General features: G+C 43.3%; 1 protein-coding gene across 1 annotated transcript in view; it reads left to right on the top strand.

Moving 5' to 3' along the window:
* bcl2a (BCL2 apoptosis regulator a) overlaps positions 1 to 22,103 on the top strand; it is a 36,523-nt gene extending 14,420 nt beyond the window's left edge. The window contains exon 2 of the mRNA XM_030769738.1: positions 21,969 to 22,103. Within this exon, the coding sequence (XP_030625598.1) occupies positions 21,969 to 22,103 (135 nt within the window). The remainder of the gene's footprint in view (positions 1 to 21,968) is intronic.
* The last annotated feature ends 323 nt before the right edge of the window (positions 22,104 to 22,426 follow it).

Here is a 22,426-nt window from a genome sequence, read left to right as displayed (position 1 = left end):
CATTTCTCATGATTGTACTCAAGAAAGGAAAGACTACCCCCCCCCCCCTGCTTCTTTGTGGTGACATCACTACAGTCAAGCTGCCTGTTGATCATATTAAGAGGAACTCCTGAGTTAGGCTGGCTCTGATGTCAGCTTAACGGCGTCTTGTGCAATCTTTGAAGATCTCAGGAACAAAGATTCCTGACAGAGATAACCCCAGGCGCACACTTAAAACTTCTTCTTCTTCGTCTGATTAAACAAATCGTTAACTCTTCATTGTAGTTTACACGAAAGGGACTGTAACAAGATGCACAAATAGACTTAAACATTTACATTGTGGTGTTCAGTGCACGCTGATGTCATGTATCCTTTGCATGGTATGTTGACCAGGTCATGCCCCTGTTAATTGTTTAATAATGGATGATCCAGACCGTAGGTCAGCATTGTGTGGTTGTTCAGTGAGGTCTGCACACAACCTTCTCTCCTATCACTATCAGCAGTTAAAGGAAAGTGTGGTTTTGTCAAACTGTTCAAAACTTTTTTTTTTTTTGGATCTCTCTTTTTTTTTTTTTTTTCCACCTCCCCTTATGCTTTGCTGCTGCTGCTGCCTGTTGCCTTCTGCTTTATGTTGCCTAGAGAAAAACAAAGCATGATTGTGTAGCACCCACATCAATGCATTCCTCACATTCTTTTCTATAAGAGCAGGGCGAGATCAGCTGATAGAGAGAGAGAGAGAGAGAGAGAAATAGAGAAAGAGAGAAAGGTCAATGAACTTTTCCTTGGTTTCCAGGGCCAGATGAGGGGAAAAGGAGTGGGAGGCTTGTGTGTGTGTGGGTGGTGGCGTGGGTGTAGGGGGAAGTTGGGGGTGGAGTAGGCAAGAGCTGATTATAGAGCAGTTGGGGCAAAGAAAAGGGTGGGGGGGGCTCTGGCAAAAAGCATTTCCAGAAGGCCCCCTTCTCCTCTCGCCCGTGAGCTAATGCTGGAAAAATGTTTTCTTTTTTTTTTTTTTTTTCCCTCTCTTTTGTCGGGGCGAGCAGAGGAAAGCTTTTCGTCTCAACCTCCGCGTGGTCACCACCCACGCTGCCTCTGTGGGCTGGGGCACGGTTTTCTCTCTTTCTTTCGCCATCTATCTTTCTTTCTGTCAATCTTTCATTATTTCTCTCTTCCTCATACTGTTCTCCCTTCGTTTTTTAAGCCCCGTATCTTTCTTCAGTTGCTGCTTCTTTGTTTTTGTCTCTGTGTTTTGTGTTAGCTCTCTTTTTGCTTCTCTTTCTCTTTCTCTCTCTCTCTCTCTCTCTCTCTCCCTGCTGTCTCTGTCCCTCTCTCTTCCCCCTGCATACTGGAAGTATGAATGTAAATTCAAATGAAAGAATGTAACCCTGGCGGGTGTGGAGTTCCAGGGCTCTGGAATAGGTTATGGTGGTGAGATCTTCCAGGAAGTGGACTTCCCTCGTTGCTAAAGCAGAAGTCTGCATGTCCCCCCCTTTTCTCTCTCTCTCTCTCTCTCTCTCTCTCTGCCCCCTCTCCCTTTCCCTCTGTCTGTCTTTCATGTGATCATGTTTGCCACCACTCACAACTACACACTGTGTAATGGATTAGATGGCATAGCTTTTCTAAGTTATGCTTCCCTATGCATTTGGCATTTGATCTCCACATATTATTCAGTCTCCCATAGCATTATTGCGGCCAGTAATTTGTGCACACACTGTGATTATGCTTGTTGTTGCTGACTAGAATTTAAATGATGCCCATACTAATCAGGCACTAATGTTCACGAGACCTTGGAGTTTATTCCTGAAAGACTGGCTTGCAGTTACCATTAGACCTCACCGGCCATGTGCGGCCCACAGTTTATCTTTGATATCATATCAAAACCCATTTATGTAATCCTACTTTTCTCCCCAACAACAAGAGGCAGAAATGGTACTGGTCAGATAGTGGGGTTAACAGGGGCATTATTCTTATATAAATCTGATTGATGAAAATATGAACTGGGGGTAAAAAAAACACATTAAGCTGTTTAGATCTAAATAGGTTGTGTTGTTAGGGCCCCAATATTACATAATTCTGTAGAAGTTGCATCATGGTTCATAAGCATCAACTTTGTTGCATGTGTGCCTCATCAGAGAATATAGACAATAAAAAAAAGAAAACCTTCACATTTTGGAAGACAAAGACCTCTGTTACGTCACTCGCTGGGAAAGGTTTTGACGTTTAACATGTTTTAAATGCTTCATTGCTGCTACTGGTGATTCATTTGTAGCACCAAAATAAACACAACCCCTTTAAAGAAAGAGAGAAAGAAAAACGTGTCCTTCTGTTGCGGCGGTGAGCAGGAGGGACGTTCCCCTTATTTGCACGGCTGACTCACAGGGGGCTAGGTTGCTATTACTGACCCTTTGATTTGTTTTTATGAAGAACAAAAGCGGAAGTCATTTGTTTCTCGCACGAGCCTCTGTTTATCCCACACCCCCACCCCCCACAACCGTGTGGGTGGGTGTGTGTGTGTGTGTGTGGGTGTGTGTGTGTGTGTGTGTGTCTGTGGGTGTGTGTGTGTACGTGTGCGCGTGCACGTGTTTGCAATAATGAAATTTTGTGTTTGTTGCTTCAACAGTCATAAACAGACCAGTTTATCTGTGTTACTCATACCTCTTTGTTGGTGCTTGCACATACTAATTCGTTGTGACTCCGTCCCCCTGCCCCCTCCCCTCCCAGCTGGGTACTGCCGACACATTATGTAAAAGTTTTGCATGTATAAAGAGAGGTGATTTGTATCAAACCGTTACTGTTTGTGTCACCCACAGAGATGTAGACCCAGCAGTAAAAACGGGGCGGGGGGGGGGGGGGGGGGGGGGGGGTTGTCGTGAGTGTCATCAGGCAGGGTGGGGTGAGAGCGTTCTGCATTCTGAGTCCAGTGGGTTGGGGCTGACACCAACAAAAAATGCTGGTGCACACCTGCTGCCCCTCCTGTAAAATATGTTTTTGGAGGTGTCAGCATTACCCACTTCAAAGGCCAGCCCGCAGCCTTCTGTTAATAGATAAATTGTTACCTCTCCAATTTAACCCTGGTGAGATTTTTTTTTTTTTTTACAAACGACTGCTGTGGTGAACTGAGTTGCCTGGTGGATTTAGTGGCTAAACAAAAAATATTTATTTATTTATTTATCGGGAAGAAATGTAAGACAAGGGTGACATATTGCAGTGTAGATTCATATTAAGACCATTTGTCTAGGCTTATTGGTTTGAATATTTGTATGAATTATCAGTGATTCTTTGTTTTGAAGCTTTATGTTGATGTACATGTCTTAGTGTCCCCCTGGATCTCATACATTATAGAACAAATTTTCTAAAAAATTAAAAAAAAAAAAAAACTATTGTCAAACAATATTGTGTAAATTCTGGTGCTGAATAGAATCTGAAAATGAAATCAATAGTGTTCTGCATTGTGTGTCTGCAGGAGTAGCAAGCAACATGTCACTTCAGTGAAGTGAGCTATGCATTCAAGCAGCAAACTTTTGCTTTCATTCTTTTTCGGGGTTTGGTGGTTAAGTGTTGCTTTATCTTAGCACTTAGTCTAATGAGAATTGCATTACAGAGAAAACCCTTTCCAAGTAATCACTCGAGGTTGTCTTCCGGTATAACCCTGTCAGCTGATCTGCGCATCTGCTCTTTAAAAAGTATGGTCACCCGAAGGCATCCAATACAAACAAAGTCTGGGGACTTCTAGAGGGGAGGTTTTCTCAGCTCTGTCATAATTTTTAGTCTTACACCATTCAGTAGAGTACATTGACAGCAAAAACTGTGCGTGAAGTTTTTTTTTGTGTTTTTTTTTTTTTTTCTCGTGGGAGTCTAGAGGGGGTCAGTTGAATGAAATGGTTTCCTCCATTCACAAAATTTATGCGTGCCATTTTAATGGAAGCTTTGTGTCAGCAAATTCGGCTATGAGGAAATGAAATTTGGGACAGTGACAGCAGGGAAGCTGAGAGTATCTGGGGTGTGTGTGTGGGTGTGTGTGAGTGTGTGTGTGTGTGTGGGGGGGGGGGGGGGTGTTGTCTTGTGATGGACGGAGAGAAAAACCACATGAATGGCAGCACGCATAGAAACAGTTAAGTATCTGAATTGGATTTATGCAACATACAAGCTAAGCTAAAATGTCAAAAGAATGCATGCGTGTGTAACTCTTCTGTTAAACCTCAAACAGTTTTTCTTCAGAGTTAATTCTTGAGAAGTGATTTCACCGGCTGTGTTCTCACGTGGTAGACATGAAGAGGCTCACAGTAACTCGACACACAATCTCATGACAACGAGCTGCACGAAAACCAGCAATTTTACATAACAACTGAAATATATATTGACTGTTTATGAAACAACTTTGAGACTACATTGATGTATGCCCACGCAGGAATCATTTAGTCACTTAGTTGAGACTTTGCTGGATACTGTTAGTATTTTGACCGCATTGTTTCTATTTAAGTCCTATTTTCCAATGTATTTTTATCTTGATGATACTTAAAAAATATGTATACATATAAATATATATATATCAGGCACATTTAATGTTGTGTCTTAGGTGCTAGTTAGAGTTTTATCACTTTTATGTTGCTCTTGATTTGCTCACAATGACAAGACTTTTTGAAGAGAAACATGCATAATGATGATGAAATGGGTTGGAACGTAAAAAAAAAAAAGAATACCGGACAGATAAAGAAAGAGTGAAAGTGTTCCAGTATGACACTGTGCTCTTATGTGGTCCATATTTAGAGAGAATGTTAAATATGGAACTTTGCACATGCCCTAACTCTTAGAAAACCGGTTGTGGTGAAACATTCTAAGAACTAGGCTGAGGTTTCCAGAGAATAAAGGACCATGACATTTTAAAAGATTAAAGAGAAATCAAAAGCAAAAACGGATGACATGTACGCACGCCGATGCCGGAGGATGAGACCGAATAGAAACCTCAGAGGCTCACCGATTCATTCTCAAATACTGCAAAATGTTCATACTTCCCCATTGATCGCTAAATGTCCCACATTTCATGGGTGAAAGTGTTTCTTTAAAATGTAAATCCAGCTTCAGCATTTCATCTTTGTAGTCCATGGTGAAACAGTCAGAATGAAAGAAAAGGCTTGTAGCGCTGTTGGATAATAAGGATGGAGTTCAGATCAGTGCATCTATTCCACCTCTCAGTTTGTGATGCTCAGGTTTTAAGGTGTGCGGGTGAGCGGTGACTAAGTGTGATCTGGTAGCAGACGGTGTAGTGAGTGGGCAGGAAACACACTGTTCACCCTGCCCACAAGACCTTGGTCGACACTGCCATGGACAAGGGGGGGGGGGTTAATTCTCTGTGACCTATCTTGTCTAGATTTGAAGCGTTACAATGTGCAGTTTTGTAATGTCAAGCTTGTAGGAGCTCAAGTAAATGCTGATATGTCTGTTCTTGCCCTTTCGCCCCATCTCCTCTTTACTCCCTCCGTTTGGATCCTTTACACTGTCTGCCAACGATAGTCACGATATTTTTTCATACCAGATTGACCCAGAACTGTTAAATGCCTGGCATAGTTTAAACAGCAGAGTTTAGGTTGTTAGTCCAGCTATTTCCCTATACCTGATAAATCTTGGTTGTTATTTCAGTAATACTGTTTTTTGGGTCCCCTTAAATGTGAATACATTTTTTTTCTTTGATTCTATATCCTCTTTTAATTCCTTTGCACCTGTTTTTTTCTCAGGCTAGGGGTTTAGACTTCTTTCAAGCCATGGCTGTTGTCACTGGAGGGAAAGGCAGCAGAGAGTAAAATTCAAACAAAAGAATGTTTTTGGCTGGTTCAAAAGTGTCAGATGCAGAAGCCCCCTTTACTCACCCCCTCCTTCCCCCGTCCCCCTTTTCATATATTCCACCTTCAAGCCTTTCCATGCTAGATGCTATTTGTCTTCTGCAAAGATATAGAGCTATAATCTTATTATAATATTCAGATATTTTGAGGCAGGCAGGAAACCCCAGCTAATGGCCATGGTTTATTGGCAGAGCGCCATTTATGTCCCCTTATTAGTTCTCAAGCAGCCATATATGACTGTTTATGGAGCACCATTTGTAATAATCAGTCTGACTGTAACTATTCTCATTTCTATTTCCACATAGTTTTTTTTTTTCCAGCATTATCTGTTGACTGTTTGTTAGATACAGCCAATACTTGGAATCCAAACATGGGAAAATACCTAAGATCTAGCACCTATTGTGTAATTATCTACAGCTGAAATAAATGTTCCAACTTCTCAGTTGGGTGCCTTAGTAATTTAAAAAAAAAAAAAGATAAGAAGAAAGAAAGACACACACAACAGAACGGGCAATAGCATTTTTGTACCATTTATGGAGATTAAAGTGCACTAGCGGTGCAGACTGAAATCAAAAGGTATGGGTCTCCTGGGTGCAAGAACAAAACTGTATATCGTTATGTATTTACACATTCAGGTCTTTCTCTCTCTCTCTCTCTCTCTCTCTCTCTCTCTCTTCCCCCGCTGAGACAAAAAAGCTCTCAGATGCTTGCCAGTGCATTTAGAATCATTATGCAAATTCTCAAGACTATCCTCCAAAAAGGCGTGAAGAATCACGCACAAAAAATTGCATGAGCAATATGTCTTCAGCAGGATGCATGTCGCAAAAGCAAAGCGAAGGCCAGATAACTAGCAGAGGTACTACAAGGACACACAAGGAAGTCGCTCTGACGACCCACACAAGGAGACGCTGTCCACTAATGAGCTCTTAGCGACCATATCCCTCAGAAGGCTCAGTTTTGATGTGCATCTTGATCTTTTTCAGTCCATACCTTTCCTTGCTGGAGCAAATCATCTTGATGTGGGCAGCAAGATAAAGATGGAAAATGAGATTATCCATTCCACCGCCATTCATTACAGGGTATTTTCCATCGGCCATAGAGTATAAGGTAATTACTAGTGTAGTTTTCATGCAGTGCACTTTAATCTTAAATGCTTGTTAGACTAGGTAATGGCTACCCTTTCCAATTAGCTTGGACCGCCAGGCAGACAACACCCAGGAGGGCTTTAGAAACTGTACAGGTGAGATTTTTCATCAGCATCTCATATTTTGACCGTCAGTCGGACCATTTGGGAGCAGTCTCAAACCTGAACTGTTTCCTAGTCAAATTAAAGAACCTCTGTACTCCTCCTTCTAAATTCATATTGCGACTGTGTAGTTGTAAAGTAGACTGTAGTTGTAGACTGGCAGCGAGCAGCTCCACACCCATTCCCAACATTGCCACAGCTTTAGCTCTGCTTGCGTTTTCAACGGGTACAGCTGGCTTTTTGTGAGGAGCTCATAAGATCTGGGAGACCGGCGCTCTTCTCCTTTCTTATGACTTCCTCCCCGATTGAGGCCCTTTGGCAAAGCCAGGAGAACCCTTACCAATGTGTGCTCTGACTGAATGCTAATAGCAGATTTTAAAGCACTCTTTTTTTTCCCCCCTCAACTGTTCTCCACAGTATGACCCTAAGGCCTATGGTACTTGGCAGTTTGCTGCCCCACATCGTTCTATGCAACCATGGTGCAATGGCTCACTCCCTTCAGAAAAATGTGTTTTTCTGGCTTCCCTTTTGCTTCCCTCGATTTTGCTTGACATGTTTACATGGTGTCCATATTTAGACGACAAACTAGTGAAGTGGCCTCGACCTGAACAAAGAGGTCAGCTGTTTTTCAGTATAATTGGCCGTTTGATTACAATTATTTTTGTTTGACAGACAGTTAGTGACCTTGATGCAGCACAACTCCCTCTTCCATCTGTTGATTTCTCTCACAATGTGAATGCCTGACTCCTCTACTCACGCAATGGCACATTGGTTACACTGGGTCCCAGTTTTTGGATGTTAGTCAGACACCCTGAAGAAAGAGTGGTAAACAAAGATTGTGCTTCACAGAAACGACTGATTTGCCACAGCAGACTGGGGCTGGCGATAATGTCATTAACCCAAAAGAACATGCTACATCCATATGAACTCTGATCTGGCAGCGTAGTGGAAATGGTTTTGACAGGCCGCATCGTGTCTTTCAGGGTAGCACGCTGTTCTCTTTTCCCGTCCCAAAGCATCTGAGATCTGTAAAGGTGCCAATCCCATTCTGAGCCGCTCCGTTTCCAATCTCGCCCCCGTCACTCCTCCCACGGCGATCGCGTCTCTGTCCCATACATTCCCTTTACACCTACCGTACCGTCTTGCCAAACACACTTGGCACCTAGAAAATACCACTCGTTACGAGTTTCCACATTCTCAACAGGTCGTGGAGAAAAAGTGTGGTAGAATATTCAAACCCACGCACAGTCTACATAGTCGAGGCACATGCTTTATGAGAAACATCAATGAGGGATTAGACAAAACAAGCAACAGAACAGCAGCCATCAATCATTACTTCGTCATCAGGGTCACAGAAGTATTGGCAAATACATTGGACTAGAGTTGAGTGCTTCACCACTCACCAAATGACTGATTCAAGCTATTGACTAATCGAGTGCAATATCGACTTGGAAGACAGAAAAAATGCTGAGAATTGTGCAATGCCTGATTTCTGAAAACAACTTGAAATAAACTCATGATATTTTTCTCCAGAAAAACAGGACTGACAGTGAATGTCTGGATGGGGATAAAGTGTCATGTAGACCAGCTGTTGCTGTTTTTGCCTTTTGCCTGCTTGGCTCTGTGTGTGTGTGTGTGTGTGTGTGTATGATGAGCGCACTGCTACTGTGTGTTCTCTGTATATATGTGTGTTCCGGCAGGGTCGCTCACTGTTCCAGTAAGACACACCATTCCCGCCTGCTGCTCTGGTTTCTGGGCAATCCGCTGAAGGCCCTCACGATTTTCATTGAATCATCAGTTCATTTTAAGTTCAGAGGAAGAGAGAACAGTAATCATCGATTCTCTTTGTTGACCAATTTAGAGACAATGAAAGAAAGTTTGACAGGGCTTCAGCGGAAAAGCCAGTCAAGATGAGATAAATTCATTCTTTTTCACAATACATTCCAAATGAATTTGCGCTCTGTTGTCAAAACATTTCTATGGTAAAGCTCATGAATTGTCAAAGCGCCTGACACGAAAAATACGCAGCAATTACACAATGTTTATAGTAGCCTTATTGATTTTCATGTGGTTATTTGACAGGAAGCTCTTATCCTGTTGCTTCAGGAGCCCCAAAGATCAAGCCGTGACAACTGCTGTGTTAGCGTCTTTCGTCCAGACAGTCAGGAAGCGCAAGCCACGGCATGACTCCCAGGGTTCTGAGGCTCCGTGCATCCACCTGATCCCAGCCCTGCTGCTTTGTGGAGCAGAAGCCTGCTAATGGCACGCTAATGTAATTGGCCCTCCTCCTAGAGCTTGCACTATCCAGGCAGTGGGCTTGGGCTTTAGTGGCTATAAATGAGAGGGCTGCCTAGGGGGTGATTGAGGTAAAAAAAAAAAAAAGACTTCCTGTTCTGGGCAACAGCAACAGTAGAACCGAGCACTGGTGAGTCAGTGTTGCCAGTTACTCCTGTAGTCTCCCTACATCCCCTTTAACCCCTCTGAGTCCTCTCTTGCTCCCTGAGAGATAAAAGAGCCCAAGTCGGCCCCACCCGTTCTGCACGCTGCCTCCCCTGTGGGTCTATTTTTAGGCAGAGAGCATGCTGGGATTGTTGCCGCCCAACCATGCAAACCCCAGAGTTTAGTAGGAGAACGGTCTTGGAAAGAGGGTTGCCCACTGACCTGTCCTTCACTACTGCAATGATAGAGCCTTCTTGGGCCGACCCTCTGCGTAAGCTCCAGCGCTCGCAGTTTTCTGTTCTTCACTTCTTTTACTCTTGGATATATAGATGTTGCTGATGCATTGTCACATCCAGGATCATCATAAATTCAGGAAGTGTTTTGCTCTGTTTACCGGAAGCCTAGCCCTTCGGGGGTTAGATCAGACACATTTGATGTATTGTGTGTAACACCATCTAAATCCCCAGCTGTATTAATATTTAATACATTGGTAGTAGTAATAAGGGCGTATGTATTTACAATAGCCATTGAGCTGTTAAATTATGCATAAATGGTGCTGATAGATATCAGTTATAGTTTCATGAATGGACTGGCGTCCCTTTCTGTTGACTCTTAAGGGATAGTGTGCAGACAAGGTGAAACGTATTCCACAAAAGAAGATTTATTTCCTCAATAACAGCATTTAGCAGTTGAATGGCGTATTTGGGACCATAAAGCTGGGAGTTATTGAGATAACATACCCCTCTGTCTCAGTATGCTCTAGTTTTAATTTGTGTGGAGGTCACGTGTAATGCCCTTAATCCTTTCCATTAATCATTTTCATCATAGTCATATTGGGGAAAGGCACCCCTTGTAGACCACTGTCTCTGTAGATGGTTAATAAGCCGTGTTGCTTGTAATAGGATAAAGGAAACTTAGAGAAGGAAAAAAAATCAATGCACAAAGCAGGATATTAAATAATTGAATCGTTCGATCAGGTTATAAAAGGCTGAATGGGTTTTTGATTTCAAAGGAGCCCTGATGATTACAGCAAATGTGATATGATGCCAGATATAGGACACAGAGGCCCTTCCTCAGTGTCCCATTTAAAGTCAGTGGACCATTCAACTCTTGCACACTTTCCAAAAGTGCAGTTACCAGATTGCCAAGGAAAGAGGCAATTTCTTGAAAAATCATTTTTATTTATTTATATATGTATGTATGTATGTATATGAATGTAGGTATTTGTTATATCTGCCTTAAAATGATAGCATCCAACTTAAGAGTTTTGTAAATTCGCTATAGAGCTTGGTGAGCATACGCTTCACCAGGACACATTTTACAGTAGCTAATGCTAAGGGTTAGAGCACTTCCATATTTAGTTGTTAGAAACCCCAGAAAATCCAGCTGACTAACTGATATACAAAAGTAAAGTTGTGTTTGTTTCTGTTATGACATACTTATTTGGCCAAAATGACTCATCGTCTTGCATGGTTAACGATGAGGCTTTTCAGAGGTCATCCCTCTCCATATCACTGAAGCAAAGTCAATGGGTTATGGAAAAAAAAAAAAAAGTTGTTGACCTGTCTCTCTTAGGTGAATTAATTTGTTTATATTTGTTGTTTATAAAACCGCATGGCGTATTTGAATACTTCCCTCAAATAGAAACCTGTGTGACAGTCAAAAAGAAGGCTCCTCTAACAGTTCCCATCGCCTGTAATGGAGATGACGTTGTTCTAAAGTCATTTGGACAGGTCTTTGTGTTGTAATACTGTGATAGCATAGTGAAAATATTTCTATTGTGTTCGTTTTCTTTTTTATCATTATTATTTTTGAAGTCTTGAGGGAGGGATCGGGTTGCGGCTCTCAAGCGTGAGAGGAACCTAAGAGGTGCTGAGAACACTGAGCTGGTGCAAAGCCAGGGACCAGAATCCACAGCTCAAACTTCAAACGTCTGCCGCGCCATTGTGTCACCCCTCCCCAGCCACCCACACGACCCTCAGCTCCAAGCTCCCCGCTGCCCAGAAAGACGACACCAAACACTCCTCTTTTCAAAGACCTGCCTACATGTGTGTGGCTGACATGCTAAGAAGGAGTGCGCTCAAAAAGACAGATGGAAGGGAGGCCCTGAGACACTGTACAGAATAAATTCTAGAAAGAAAGAATGAGAAAGAGAGGAAAAAAGAGGAGAGGGAGACAGACGGCGAGACAAAGCGCGGAGGGAAAGAAATACGTTTTTAAGGAATTCTTCATTGATTTATTTTGTGGAGGGAGTTTAAAGAAAACCAGGGGGGCGGAGAAAATGATTTATGCATCCGGCAAATTTTTGCTTCGTTGACTACTTTCGACAGATGAGCCTTAGCTTTAGTTTGCATCATTAAGGTGAACAGACGCCTCGAAACATCTCGCTGCTCGTCAGCGTTTAACACCTCGCCCAGCAAGACGAGCCCGTCTGCGTCACTCCGTCTGTTCCCATCTTCAGCCTCGCTGGAGTGCAGCGAGTTCGGTGAGTGCGTTCTCCCCTCTGTGTGCTGCGTCGGCTGGCCGGAGTGCAATGCAGCCTGCGCAGGGATTTCACCCCATGCAAATGAGCTGCCAGCCCTCGACATGACTCAGAATCTCCACTGCTACCGCCTGAAACCCCGCACCCAACACACACATACACACACACACACACACACACACACACACACACAAATATTCACACATGTGTATGAAAACACTGACTCATTCAAATGTACCATTTTTGACAGAGGTGTAAACACAACGTGACCATGTGTTGTTGTTTACATTCTGTCACGCTTAATCCATTTCACCTGATCGGCGACGGGGAGACGGGCATAGCCTGAGAGGCCGCGTTTAAAACAAAACGCACAGGCCGACATTAGGTCAAACCCAGGGTCATCCTGGGTCAAGACACGTATTGACTGTTTTACGTTTTATCACCCCAAAAGTGGCCTCACACAGTAACATCCTCTGTTCTTTTTCTCTGTGCGGCTGTGGCCAGAGGAGAAACTTGCAAACGCGAGGAGGTACTGTCCCCTTTGTTCTGTTTGTCGTATTTTTCACCGATCACACGTGTGCTGAGAGAGAGAGAGCCCCATCTCATTGTTGTTAATGTATTCAGGCAATTCCCCATGATAAATGTCTGTCAAATACTGTCTCTGCATTTTTAGAGGTTTGTGGTAGCCAGTGATGTATGTCCAAACTCTCTGGTAGTAGCTAATAATGGCTTGATTAGGAAGTTAATCCAAGCAGTTTAGCCAAATGGATGGGATTAAAGTCATTTGCATGAGATGTTGATGACTGAATCAGACTCTAAAATGGGTAATGCTTGTCGGGGGATTTCCTCACTTCAGTACAGGACCAGTATGTGAACACGCCCTCAACCTCATCACTCTCATTAATAAACACTCCTCTGCATCACTCTCTTTCCCCGTTTTACTGGGTTTTCTTTTTCTTTTTCTTTTTGAATACTAGCTTGCTTCAACGTTTCCTCTTTTTTTGTAAATTTAAATCCTATTCTGTATTCTCCATTTTGCTTTCCTTTTTTTTTTTTTTTTTTTTTTTTACTTTACAGATCCACCTGCTAGCTCCCTATGAATACACCATGCTTTCTCTTTATTTATCACACATTATTTGTGTACATTGCATATGGAACCCCCCCCCCCCCCCCAACAGGAACTGCAGCGTGGCGTGTCAGTGGCTGTCTGAATTAAAATACAGGCTCAAAAGGATCTAATGTGAAAACAGGACAGTTTAAGTGGATTTACAGCCTTGTTGTAGCCATATTACTCTCACAGTTATTTGGTGTGTGTTATTCTTAGAGAGAGAGAGAGAGATCTAGTCTGTTCTGTTTCAAACCATTCGCGGCATTTTGTTACCATCTAATGTAACAGCTGAGCTTGAGCTCTCTAAAGCATGCTGAGATTAAGAGGCATCTCCATAAAGTTTAGAGTAATCTTGGTCGCTCACAAGATAAGATTGACTTGTCAAAAAGCATGACTGGCTACAGGTTGTTTAACTGCATTCACACACTTTCTCCCCTCTACACTCTGCTCTGTTGAAGCTGGACTCACCAAAAGACAATGCTTGTCAGCAAAGGACATTTTCCAGACTCCTGTTCAGCTAACAGGGAGCAAAGGGGAGGAAGTGGTTGAAGAGTGTGTGAGAAGGAGAGAGAAGGTGGTGGGGGGTCGACAGTTAGCCTGCTCTGGGCACCTGTCACACATTGGCGGTATGCAGTGTCCTCTCTCATTGGTGGTTAGCCACCTCCCACAATCCTCCCCTACCCCCACCCTTCCACCAAAGAATTTTTTTTTTTTTCTGTCAACTGCAGAGATGAGCTTAACGGTTTTGGTGCGCTTAAGGTATGTCGCAACAGAGACAAAAGGAAGCAAAACTTGGACAAAAGAACAAACGAATACAATAGTCTGTTGGGCTGTTTGTGATATGGGGCCACCCTTTTTGCAGAAGGACAATTTGACTGCATGTTTATTTCAATCATAAAGGTCAGTCAGAATTCATGAGCACAATAAAACCATGTCGGCCTTGGAGTTTGGGCATCGACTGACCTTAGCATAAAACCAGCTGTTTGTGTGTGGGTGTTTGTGTATGTGTCTATTTGAGAGTGTGTACATAAACCCTTACTGGGGAAAGCCTTATGTCAGTGGTTCGGATCATAGCCTGGAGGTCTTCTCCCAATCACATGCACAATACAACTTGCAATAAATGTGAGAGAAAAAGAGAGAAAGCTCATGCAGAGGAGGTGAAACTGAGGACAAGGTCAAAACGAGAAACTCGGATCATCAATATGAGCAACCTCATGATGAGCCCAGAGAGAAAACACTTTGATGATTGAAGAGGAGTTAACGTGTTTGGAGCAGGACTTTTTAGACTGTACTGGGATCAGTCATCAATTGATCGATTGTTTAATGTATTCAGTATATGTCCCAAGATAAATTGAGATGAATGGACTCCCAACACTGAGATCAGTTGTGAAAAGAGAAGTGTTTTTATTAGCTGAGAGTCAGATGACAGAAAGTGCAGTCAGGGTGTTGGGAAGGGTATGTGTGGGAGGTTGGGGGGGGGGGGTGTTGTTGTCTGACAGATAGCCCTGTTCTGGGATCTAATGTTGAGGTTTGAGTTTACTCTAGGTCTCCTGTTGTCTGTTTGGCCTAGAGGATTCATCTGAACTCTGATGTAATTCATTATGAATTCATTTCTCGTGTCAACAGCCTGTGCCAGCCAATTGCCTCTGAGTGGCACCGGGGCTCAGAACACAATACACGATGCTCCAACACGGGAATTGTCTCACAGGGCTTTGCTCCAATCAGAGAGAAGAATATGGTTCTTTTTTTTTATGGTCATATTTTCAGCCGTCATAGCAGATGAATTAGTTGGCCACAGATATAAATGCAGCTTGGGAAAATTCTGTGAACACAGTTCACACTGCGTTCCATAAAAAAAAAAAATCCCAGGGTGTTTATGACCAGAGAATTCCACCATTATCAGGATAAGTACATGTAGGATGAAAACACAAAGAGCAGATAAATGTTGCAAGAATCGTCTCAGTAACGAAGATGTTTCTGAGCGGTGCTGGATTAAAACCAGGTTGAGGTGAAGAACAAAGACCTTATATCTATAAAATACAAAACTGAAGATGACAGATCCAGAATTCTTATCAGAGAGACAGACGTTATCAGATAATGTTGATTTTTATTGCGAGTCCTCTAAAGCCAGTGCATGTACTGTACTCATAGGGTAGACATAGATTGAGCAGTCAATGAAATATCTGTACGTCAAATTAAATCAAGACCAATGGGGAGGAAAACATTATTTTGGCCACCCTGAAAGCAACAGAGACTTTACTAATGAGATGCGTTGGGCCTGTTTTTAGATGCTAATGTGTAATAATTACGAGATGGAATTGAAGGTGGAAACGGCATCATCTTTGTTTGGGTTGGCTCACCCATGACTGCAGGGGCCCTTGTGGTTCTACTCCCTGTTGTTATCCTCAGGGAGCCACATCACAAAGATAACGTTAGAGCGAATTTAAGGAACACACACCCAGTGATGTCTCCGCTGTGTGGGAAGTCTAGGGGTCTCACTTTGATGTGGCAGCCGCTGGGTCCAAACACTGGTCCCTTCTGTACCTTCTGCCGTAGAAATCCTTCAGGCCCTTCTATATTATTAGGTCCTAAGAGAAGGCAGGAAATTTTTTTGTCCTAGTTAAGCAGTTTAAAATTTCTCGAACGTGTGCGTTATTTTTGTTCTTGCTGCTAAAAAAAAGTTTTCAGCACAGATACACAGACATTTCAGATAACTGATATCATATCATATCATATCATATTGTATCGTATCGTCATATCTTTATTTAATCACATCTTTATTTTTATTTCAGTAAACCGCGTTCAGTAATCCTGCATTTGAATCAATAAAACAACAGGCTCGTCATGTCAACATCGGCTAGATGTGAATGAGATATCTGTAATGTGCATCTGTAACGTGTCTGAATGTGTCTACAGTGTGTGTTTGGGTACACTATGTAAGCATATCCCAAATCATATCTCATTTGTGTCATATTCTACTCTCTTCTGTTAATTTAGCTTTGTTGTGAAACAGTCCATGATAAGGCAGTAGTGTTTTCCCCTTTGTGCTTTTGATCTTGTAGATTGGACTGGGAAGCATGTAAGTAATTGAATGGTGAGCTGTGTTTTAGAGGCTGAGCTGGAAGAACTCTCAGAGTGGTTATGAACTGTATGAGACAAGCGCATGAATAATGCTGTTAAATGGAGGAAGCCCAGCGGCTTGAGAGATGACTTTTGTCTGTTTCATTGTCCTGAGTCAGGAATTTTAACGGTAAGCAATTACCTTTTTCGGGATTCCATGGATTACGAGGTCAAAGACCAGTGCCTCCTCCTGCCTGTGTTTTTCTCTCTCTCTCTCTCTCTCTCTCTCTCCCTCTCTCTCTCTCTCTCTCTCTCCCTCTCTCTCTCTCCCTCTCTCTCTCTCCCTCTCTCTCTCTCCCTCTCTCTCTCTCTCTCTCTCTGATTGTATTTCTTCTTTTATGGCATTGACCTGTGGAACCCTTGGAAAGGAGCCACACATTGAGATGAGAGGGTTGTGGATAAGGAGCATAACACAGAACCAGCCTTAGAGGGCTGGTGGGTCAAATGTATGCTTTAGAGCGTCTGCTCTCTTTGGTAATGGATTTGGCCTATTGCAGGGCTCCGGTTCAGAGGCAAGAGGAATTCTTTGTCTCCTCACTTTGCTTAATAGGGTTAGGATGTCCTCCTCCTACTGCTAAGCTTTCTGGTTTTCTCTCTCTCTGGCCTCCTTCATCCTGTTACACGACCCTCTGATCGGTTGTTTTTGTTTCGACTCCACGGTCCCGACTTGGAAGAAACGAGAGTCTCCTGAGGCAGAGACAATAGTGATGGGATCCTACGTAAGCACAGACTCATTGGTAATGAATATGAAGAGGCGTCTATCTGTTCGCCATCTGTCACCGACAGCAAGTCTTTTTTCTCATGTTGAGCCAAGGCGTGGAGGATTTGTTTTTCTAGTCAGGGGTAATTTGTCGAAGCAGAGGTCAGCGTAGTGCTGGGAAAAATTTTACAGACAGAGCTGATTCACTTTTACGGGTCAGGTCCATCTTAATTCAAATCTCCCCAGTCACACTTTGAATGTGTGTGAGAAATGAGCGCGTGAGAGTGAGTAAGTACAGTTGTGTTCTGTGAATGTGTTGCTAGCTTGTTGTTCCCCCTTTACATGTATTGCCTAACCAATTAACTGATGCCCTAGATTTGGTTTGGGAATGGAGAAGGGAAAGGGCATTGCTCAGCCAACAGGACCCACTCATCACGTTCCACTCAGCTTAGTGACAAGAGTATTCTCAGCGGCCAATTAAAAAGAGCATGGGAAGTAGAAACGCAGTTGCACTCATCTCCAGCCCCCCCCCCCCCCCCCCCCCCCCCCGAATCGGAATTGTGTCGGAGGATACAAAGATTCTCTCTGGAAAAAAAACAAACGAAAAAAAAAACCCCAAATAGTATTTCTGTTTCACACCCAAAGTCTTAGTGCAACTCTTTGATCATTGTTCTATAACTGTTTGAATGATAGTTGTATTGAGAAAGCAAAAAAAAAAAGAAAAAGGCAGACACACAGAGCTGTGCAGGTGCAGGGTGGTTTCTGATGCAGCTCGTGTATAAGCTGTTCAGGTTGACCTGCATGTGTGCCAAAGTGCACATTTCTCCCCAGTCTCCTGTTAGCCTGTGGCACATAACAGTGTATGCACAGTTACATGACACAAATATGCTCCTCAAAGTGAATGATGAATGAGAAATGAAGCTAGGTTTATTTTCTGAGTGTAAAGGCAGGCATAGAAAATTCATGAGACGCGACGTACGTGCCGATCACAGAAAATCGTTTCACGGATGCACTCCGCAGAAACAAAAGAACAGCAGTTCTTCAAAAACTTATACCAGGAGCGTTCACTCAAACTGAAAATAAGAATAGGAAGTGAGCGTTCCTCGTCTTCCTCCTCTTCTTCCTCCTCCTCCAGTGAGAATGGTCAGCTCAGAGGAAGGGTTAGGTCATCTTTTGGCTAAGTGCCTGTGAGCGGCTGGCCAGGAAATATGAGGATGTGATGACACAGTTGCACTGACACTGAATGCTGCCAAGCAACTGTCACTGTCCTTATAAGGCTGTAACACTGACTGTCACAGAGATGACACCCCATTCATAAAGTCCCCTGTGCCACTAGCTTTCTGTTCATATCTGTTAGCTAAGTTCTCCAACGTGCTGTTTTTTTTTTTCTTTTTCAAACTTCGTTCAGACCTTACACTAAGTCTTTGTCTTAGCTTAGGCTCGCCCTTTGGCTTGGCCGGTTCTCCTACTTCAGAAAGAGCATGGGTGTCTACTATTAGACAGTTATGATGGATAATGGCACAGCAACCACTATATCTCTAAGGAGTGCAGCCAAGGACACTGAGACACTCTGATTATAGGCCACCAGGTGTGATGGCTGTGGCTTTTGCCGACAGTGACCTGCACTCTAGAGAAGCAGGAAGGACAGAAATAGAGATAGACAGTGGGAGGTCTCAGGTGTCGGTTAAACTCCTTCTCACTTAGCTAGATTCTCCCCCTGTCTCAGACGCACAGGGCTATTTTTAATTTCCCAACGTTTTTTTTTTTTTTGTAGCCAAAAGAGATGTTGGACTCAGACGCTGTTATGAGACGGTTTGCTGATTGCTCTATGTGACAGCCCCTGTATGCGGGTTTGGCACTGCGAGGAGAGTGAGCCGCACGCTTGTGCTCAAACAGGAATATGAGATCATAACCGCTTCCAGCTTAACACAGACTGACCCAACTGTCAAATAGATGAAAGCCGCTGCCCATTTCGCAATCTCATAGTCATCACAAGGTGACTGTGTCCTTGGTTGTGATAAGCTTAATGACACTATGTGCCAAAGAAAAAAAAACCCCCCAAAAAAACCTGTAACACTGAGAAAGATCAGATGCTCCAGCCTGGGCTTTAACACAGCTCATTTCTTAATTTGGCGAGCTGCGGAGCGTTAAAGGTGACCTAATGGCTGTTGTGCAATTTGAGCGTGATGACAGTGCTCTGTGTGGCCTGGTTCTTCCTGTCTGGCCAGCTGAATGTAAAGGGCTAGGGCCACCTTTTGGGGACCATTAGCGGAGGCCTTGGGCAAACACAGCCAGGCTGTTCAAACACAGGGCGGAAGCAGCACTAATGAGGATGTTTACTGAGGTGGAAAAAAAAAAAAAAAGTCAAGCAAACAGGGATGTGAATACAGAATCATCACCACCTTTCCACCAGACGCTGTCACCTCGTCTGCTGACGGGTCTGCCGGCGGCTCTCATTTATCCGGCGTCACCGACCGTCTGTGCGGTCTCCAGAGACACGAATGCCCATGGAGGAAATAATGGGCACCTGAATTCTGCCCAATTTCGACATTTTCCACTTGTACTTTGCACTTTACCTCTTGTTAAAACATGTTTTATATTCATTTTTTACTGTGTCCTAGTTCTCAGAGCCTCTTGTGCTCATGCACCTCCTCCCTTTCACACACACCCATAGCAGGTGTGCTGTGTAAATGAAGATCTGATAACCCAGAGTTACCGGGTGTGATCGCACAAGACAACCAGGTGACCTAGAGACTGAAATACAAATAGATAACGTAGTGAACTAAATGGAGATGAGCAAAACGGAAGCTCCTTGAGATGAGACATGCCAGTTTTCCTCATGTATTCAGGCAGCTAGCCATTGTTAGTCCTGTAAACAAACTGTCAACCACGTTCTTGTGTCATCATTAAATACACTCTACTGGTTGTGTGGCACTTTGTGGAACAAACCGTGACCTTAGTCTAGCCTTTGTGTGATATTTAGGAATTTACCTTAAATGCTATCGTGGCACTGTTGGCTGAAGCGATAGTTTGTCAAAAGGAATTAGCTGCTGACATCAATAGCTGCTAGTAATATTTATTATTCAAACAAGTAGCTGTGTGTTGCTAGTGGATCTACGAGAGCAGTCTGCTGTCAGGCAGGATAAAATAATGCTGGTCCGTTGATGTAATGTTTAATAATTATATAAAAGAAGTGTCATTTTGGAAAAGTGTATGAAGGTTCAGCATCATGTTATAAGTGTCATTTTAGCATTACCCGAAGCCTTGGTCTTTTTTTAAGGTGCTGACTGTTGAATATTGCATCAGCACCTCTCCTCAGTGACGGTGGCTCAGCAGGCCTCCTTGACTGCTCCTTTGCTACTTTGGTGTCTTTTTCCATTCAAACCAAGTTTGATGTGATCCATTTGTATTCCACCCCCTCCTGCTGTCTTTCGGAAACTCCTGTTGACTGTAGGAGCAGATAGCGTGTTCATAGCTCTCTGTTTCTTGCTCTTTCATTCTCATTTCTCTCAGACTCCCACTGTCAATGACATGGTCTAATGCAATCCAAAGAACAGGAGGGCCCTGACTAGGGTGTGGGGGGGTGGGGGTATCTGCAGGAAGCTTCCAGCTGCAGTAGTACTACTTCACTTATGACACAAGTCACACCACCTGCTCAAACACCAACTGAACATCACACAGATACACACTAACAATCAATAAACTCTCTCCTTCTCTGTCTCTCTCTCTCTCTCTCTCTCTCTCTCTCCCTCCCTCTCTCCCTCTCTCTCTCCACCTTTCTCTCTCTCGCTCTCTCTCTCTTGGTCTATCTCACATACACACACACCCACACATTTTCTCTTATTTATACACACTATATGTACTGGAGTAGACTCTTACTCTTTGATTTATGTTCTCTCTCTCTCTCTCTCTCTCTCTCGCTCTCACACACAGATACACTCACATTTTCTTCTGTACACATTCACGCTGTCTGGCACAGTACAGCTGAGGGATCCTGTGCTCTGGGGCATTAACATAAAGGAAGGAGACTCACACATGCGCACTGGCTGCCTCTGTCCTAGCTCTGAGAATCTACTGATGCCTCTGCTCCCCACAGCCAGTCCTCAGCTCTGTGCCACCATGCGCAATTTCTCATCCACTGGTTCGCCGGGTTATTAAACCCCAGTTAGCAATCGGACATCAATTTTTTTTCTTTTCTTTTTTTTTCAATAAAAGATGTCTTTTTCAGACCAGATGTAAAAGTGTCAATTTTCCAGGAACAGCTGTAAATGGGGCTCTCCCATGCTTATCATTTTGTTATTAATTTCCAGTTACTGCACTGGGGGAAGACCCAATGCCTTTTCCTCTTGCTGCTTCAGGGAACAGACGGGGGAGGACTTGTGCTAATTTCCTGGTGATAAATACAGATGAACTGATGTGATGTTTTTTTTTTTTTTTTTTTTGAAAATTTCATCAGGCTGGATAAGGACACACATATTTGGGTTTTTTTTTTTTTTTTTCCGTAGCGTAGAGGACTGTTTTTTTCTGGTTCTTTCTCTTTCTCTGCGTAGCATCTCTGTAGTACACCATTAAAAGGAAACAGCAGATTTTGGGTGTGTGTGGGAGGGATAAAACTAAGGAAGCTCTGGCAAGGGGACCTTGTCTTTTTTTCTCCTCTTCTCCCTTTTCTCCTTTACTGTCTGTGTCTGAGGCCTCGTGGGTAGCGCTGGCTCGGTGGGTAATGTTGTGAATCTTAGCTGTTTGTCTCTCCTCCTTCACTCTGTGGGCTGGCCACTGGCCCAGAGAGATTTGCCTGCACAGATGTGGAGTGTCAGTTCTCTCTTCGGCAGTGAAGGAAAGACAAAGAGAAAAAAGGAAATGGAAATGGTCTGGAGCATCTCTTTTCAACACTATCATTAGACACATTTCACATCCTCAAAAAAAACCCAAACTGCCAAACAATGAGCAAAAATCACATTGAGATGATGGGACGTATCCAGACGCGATAGGAGTTCTTTGTTTTACAGGTCTGTTACTGTGACTTTTACGCTTACCGTCTGTCTCTCTTTTGTCTCCTTCAGGATGCCTTTGTGGAAATCTACGGTCAGCAGAGGGAATCCATGTTCCACTCTTGGCCTTATCTAAAGACAGTGTTTGGGCTGGCAGCTCTGGGTGCGGCCGGAGTCACCATAGGGGCTTTCTTCACACAGAAATGATGGCCCAGCCTGGATCTTTCTCATCTATCTTTCTCTCTCTCTGTTGTATCTTTACTGGATTATCAAAGAACCTCTCAGCGTAGCACTGCCCAGCCCTGTCCCACAATTCTTCAAAAGGCCCATGCCACTCCAAGACTCCCCACAGTCCGACGAGCAGCCATTTCACAAGCCCCCCTCCCAGGAGCAGTGGTGGAAAAAAAAAGAAAAAAAAAAAAAAAAAGAAAGAAAAAAAAAAACTGAAATGAGAAGGAATAAGATAATAAGTCTAATAATAAGAGACAAGCACACTTACATTAAGACTTTACAAATACACATCCTTACTG

The sequence above is a fragment of the Chanos chanos genome, chromosome 3 (assembly GCF_902362185.1).
Source record: "Chanos chanos chromosome 3, fChaCha1.1, whole genome shotgun sequence".
NCBI classification, from domain to species: Eukaryota; Metazoa; Chordata; class Actinopteri; order Gonorynchiformes; family Chanidae; genus Chanos; species Chanos chanos.
Note: the sequence above shows the minus strand (reverse complement) of the source record. Positions and strands in the feature narration are given on the sequence as shown.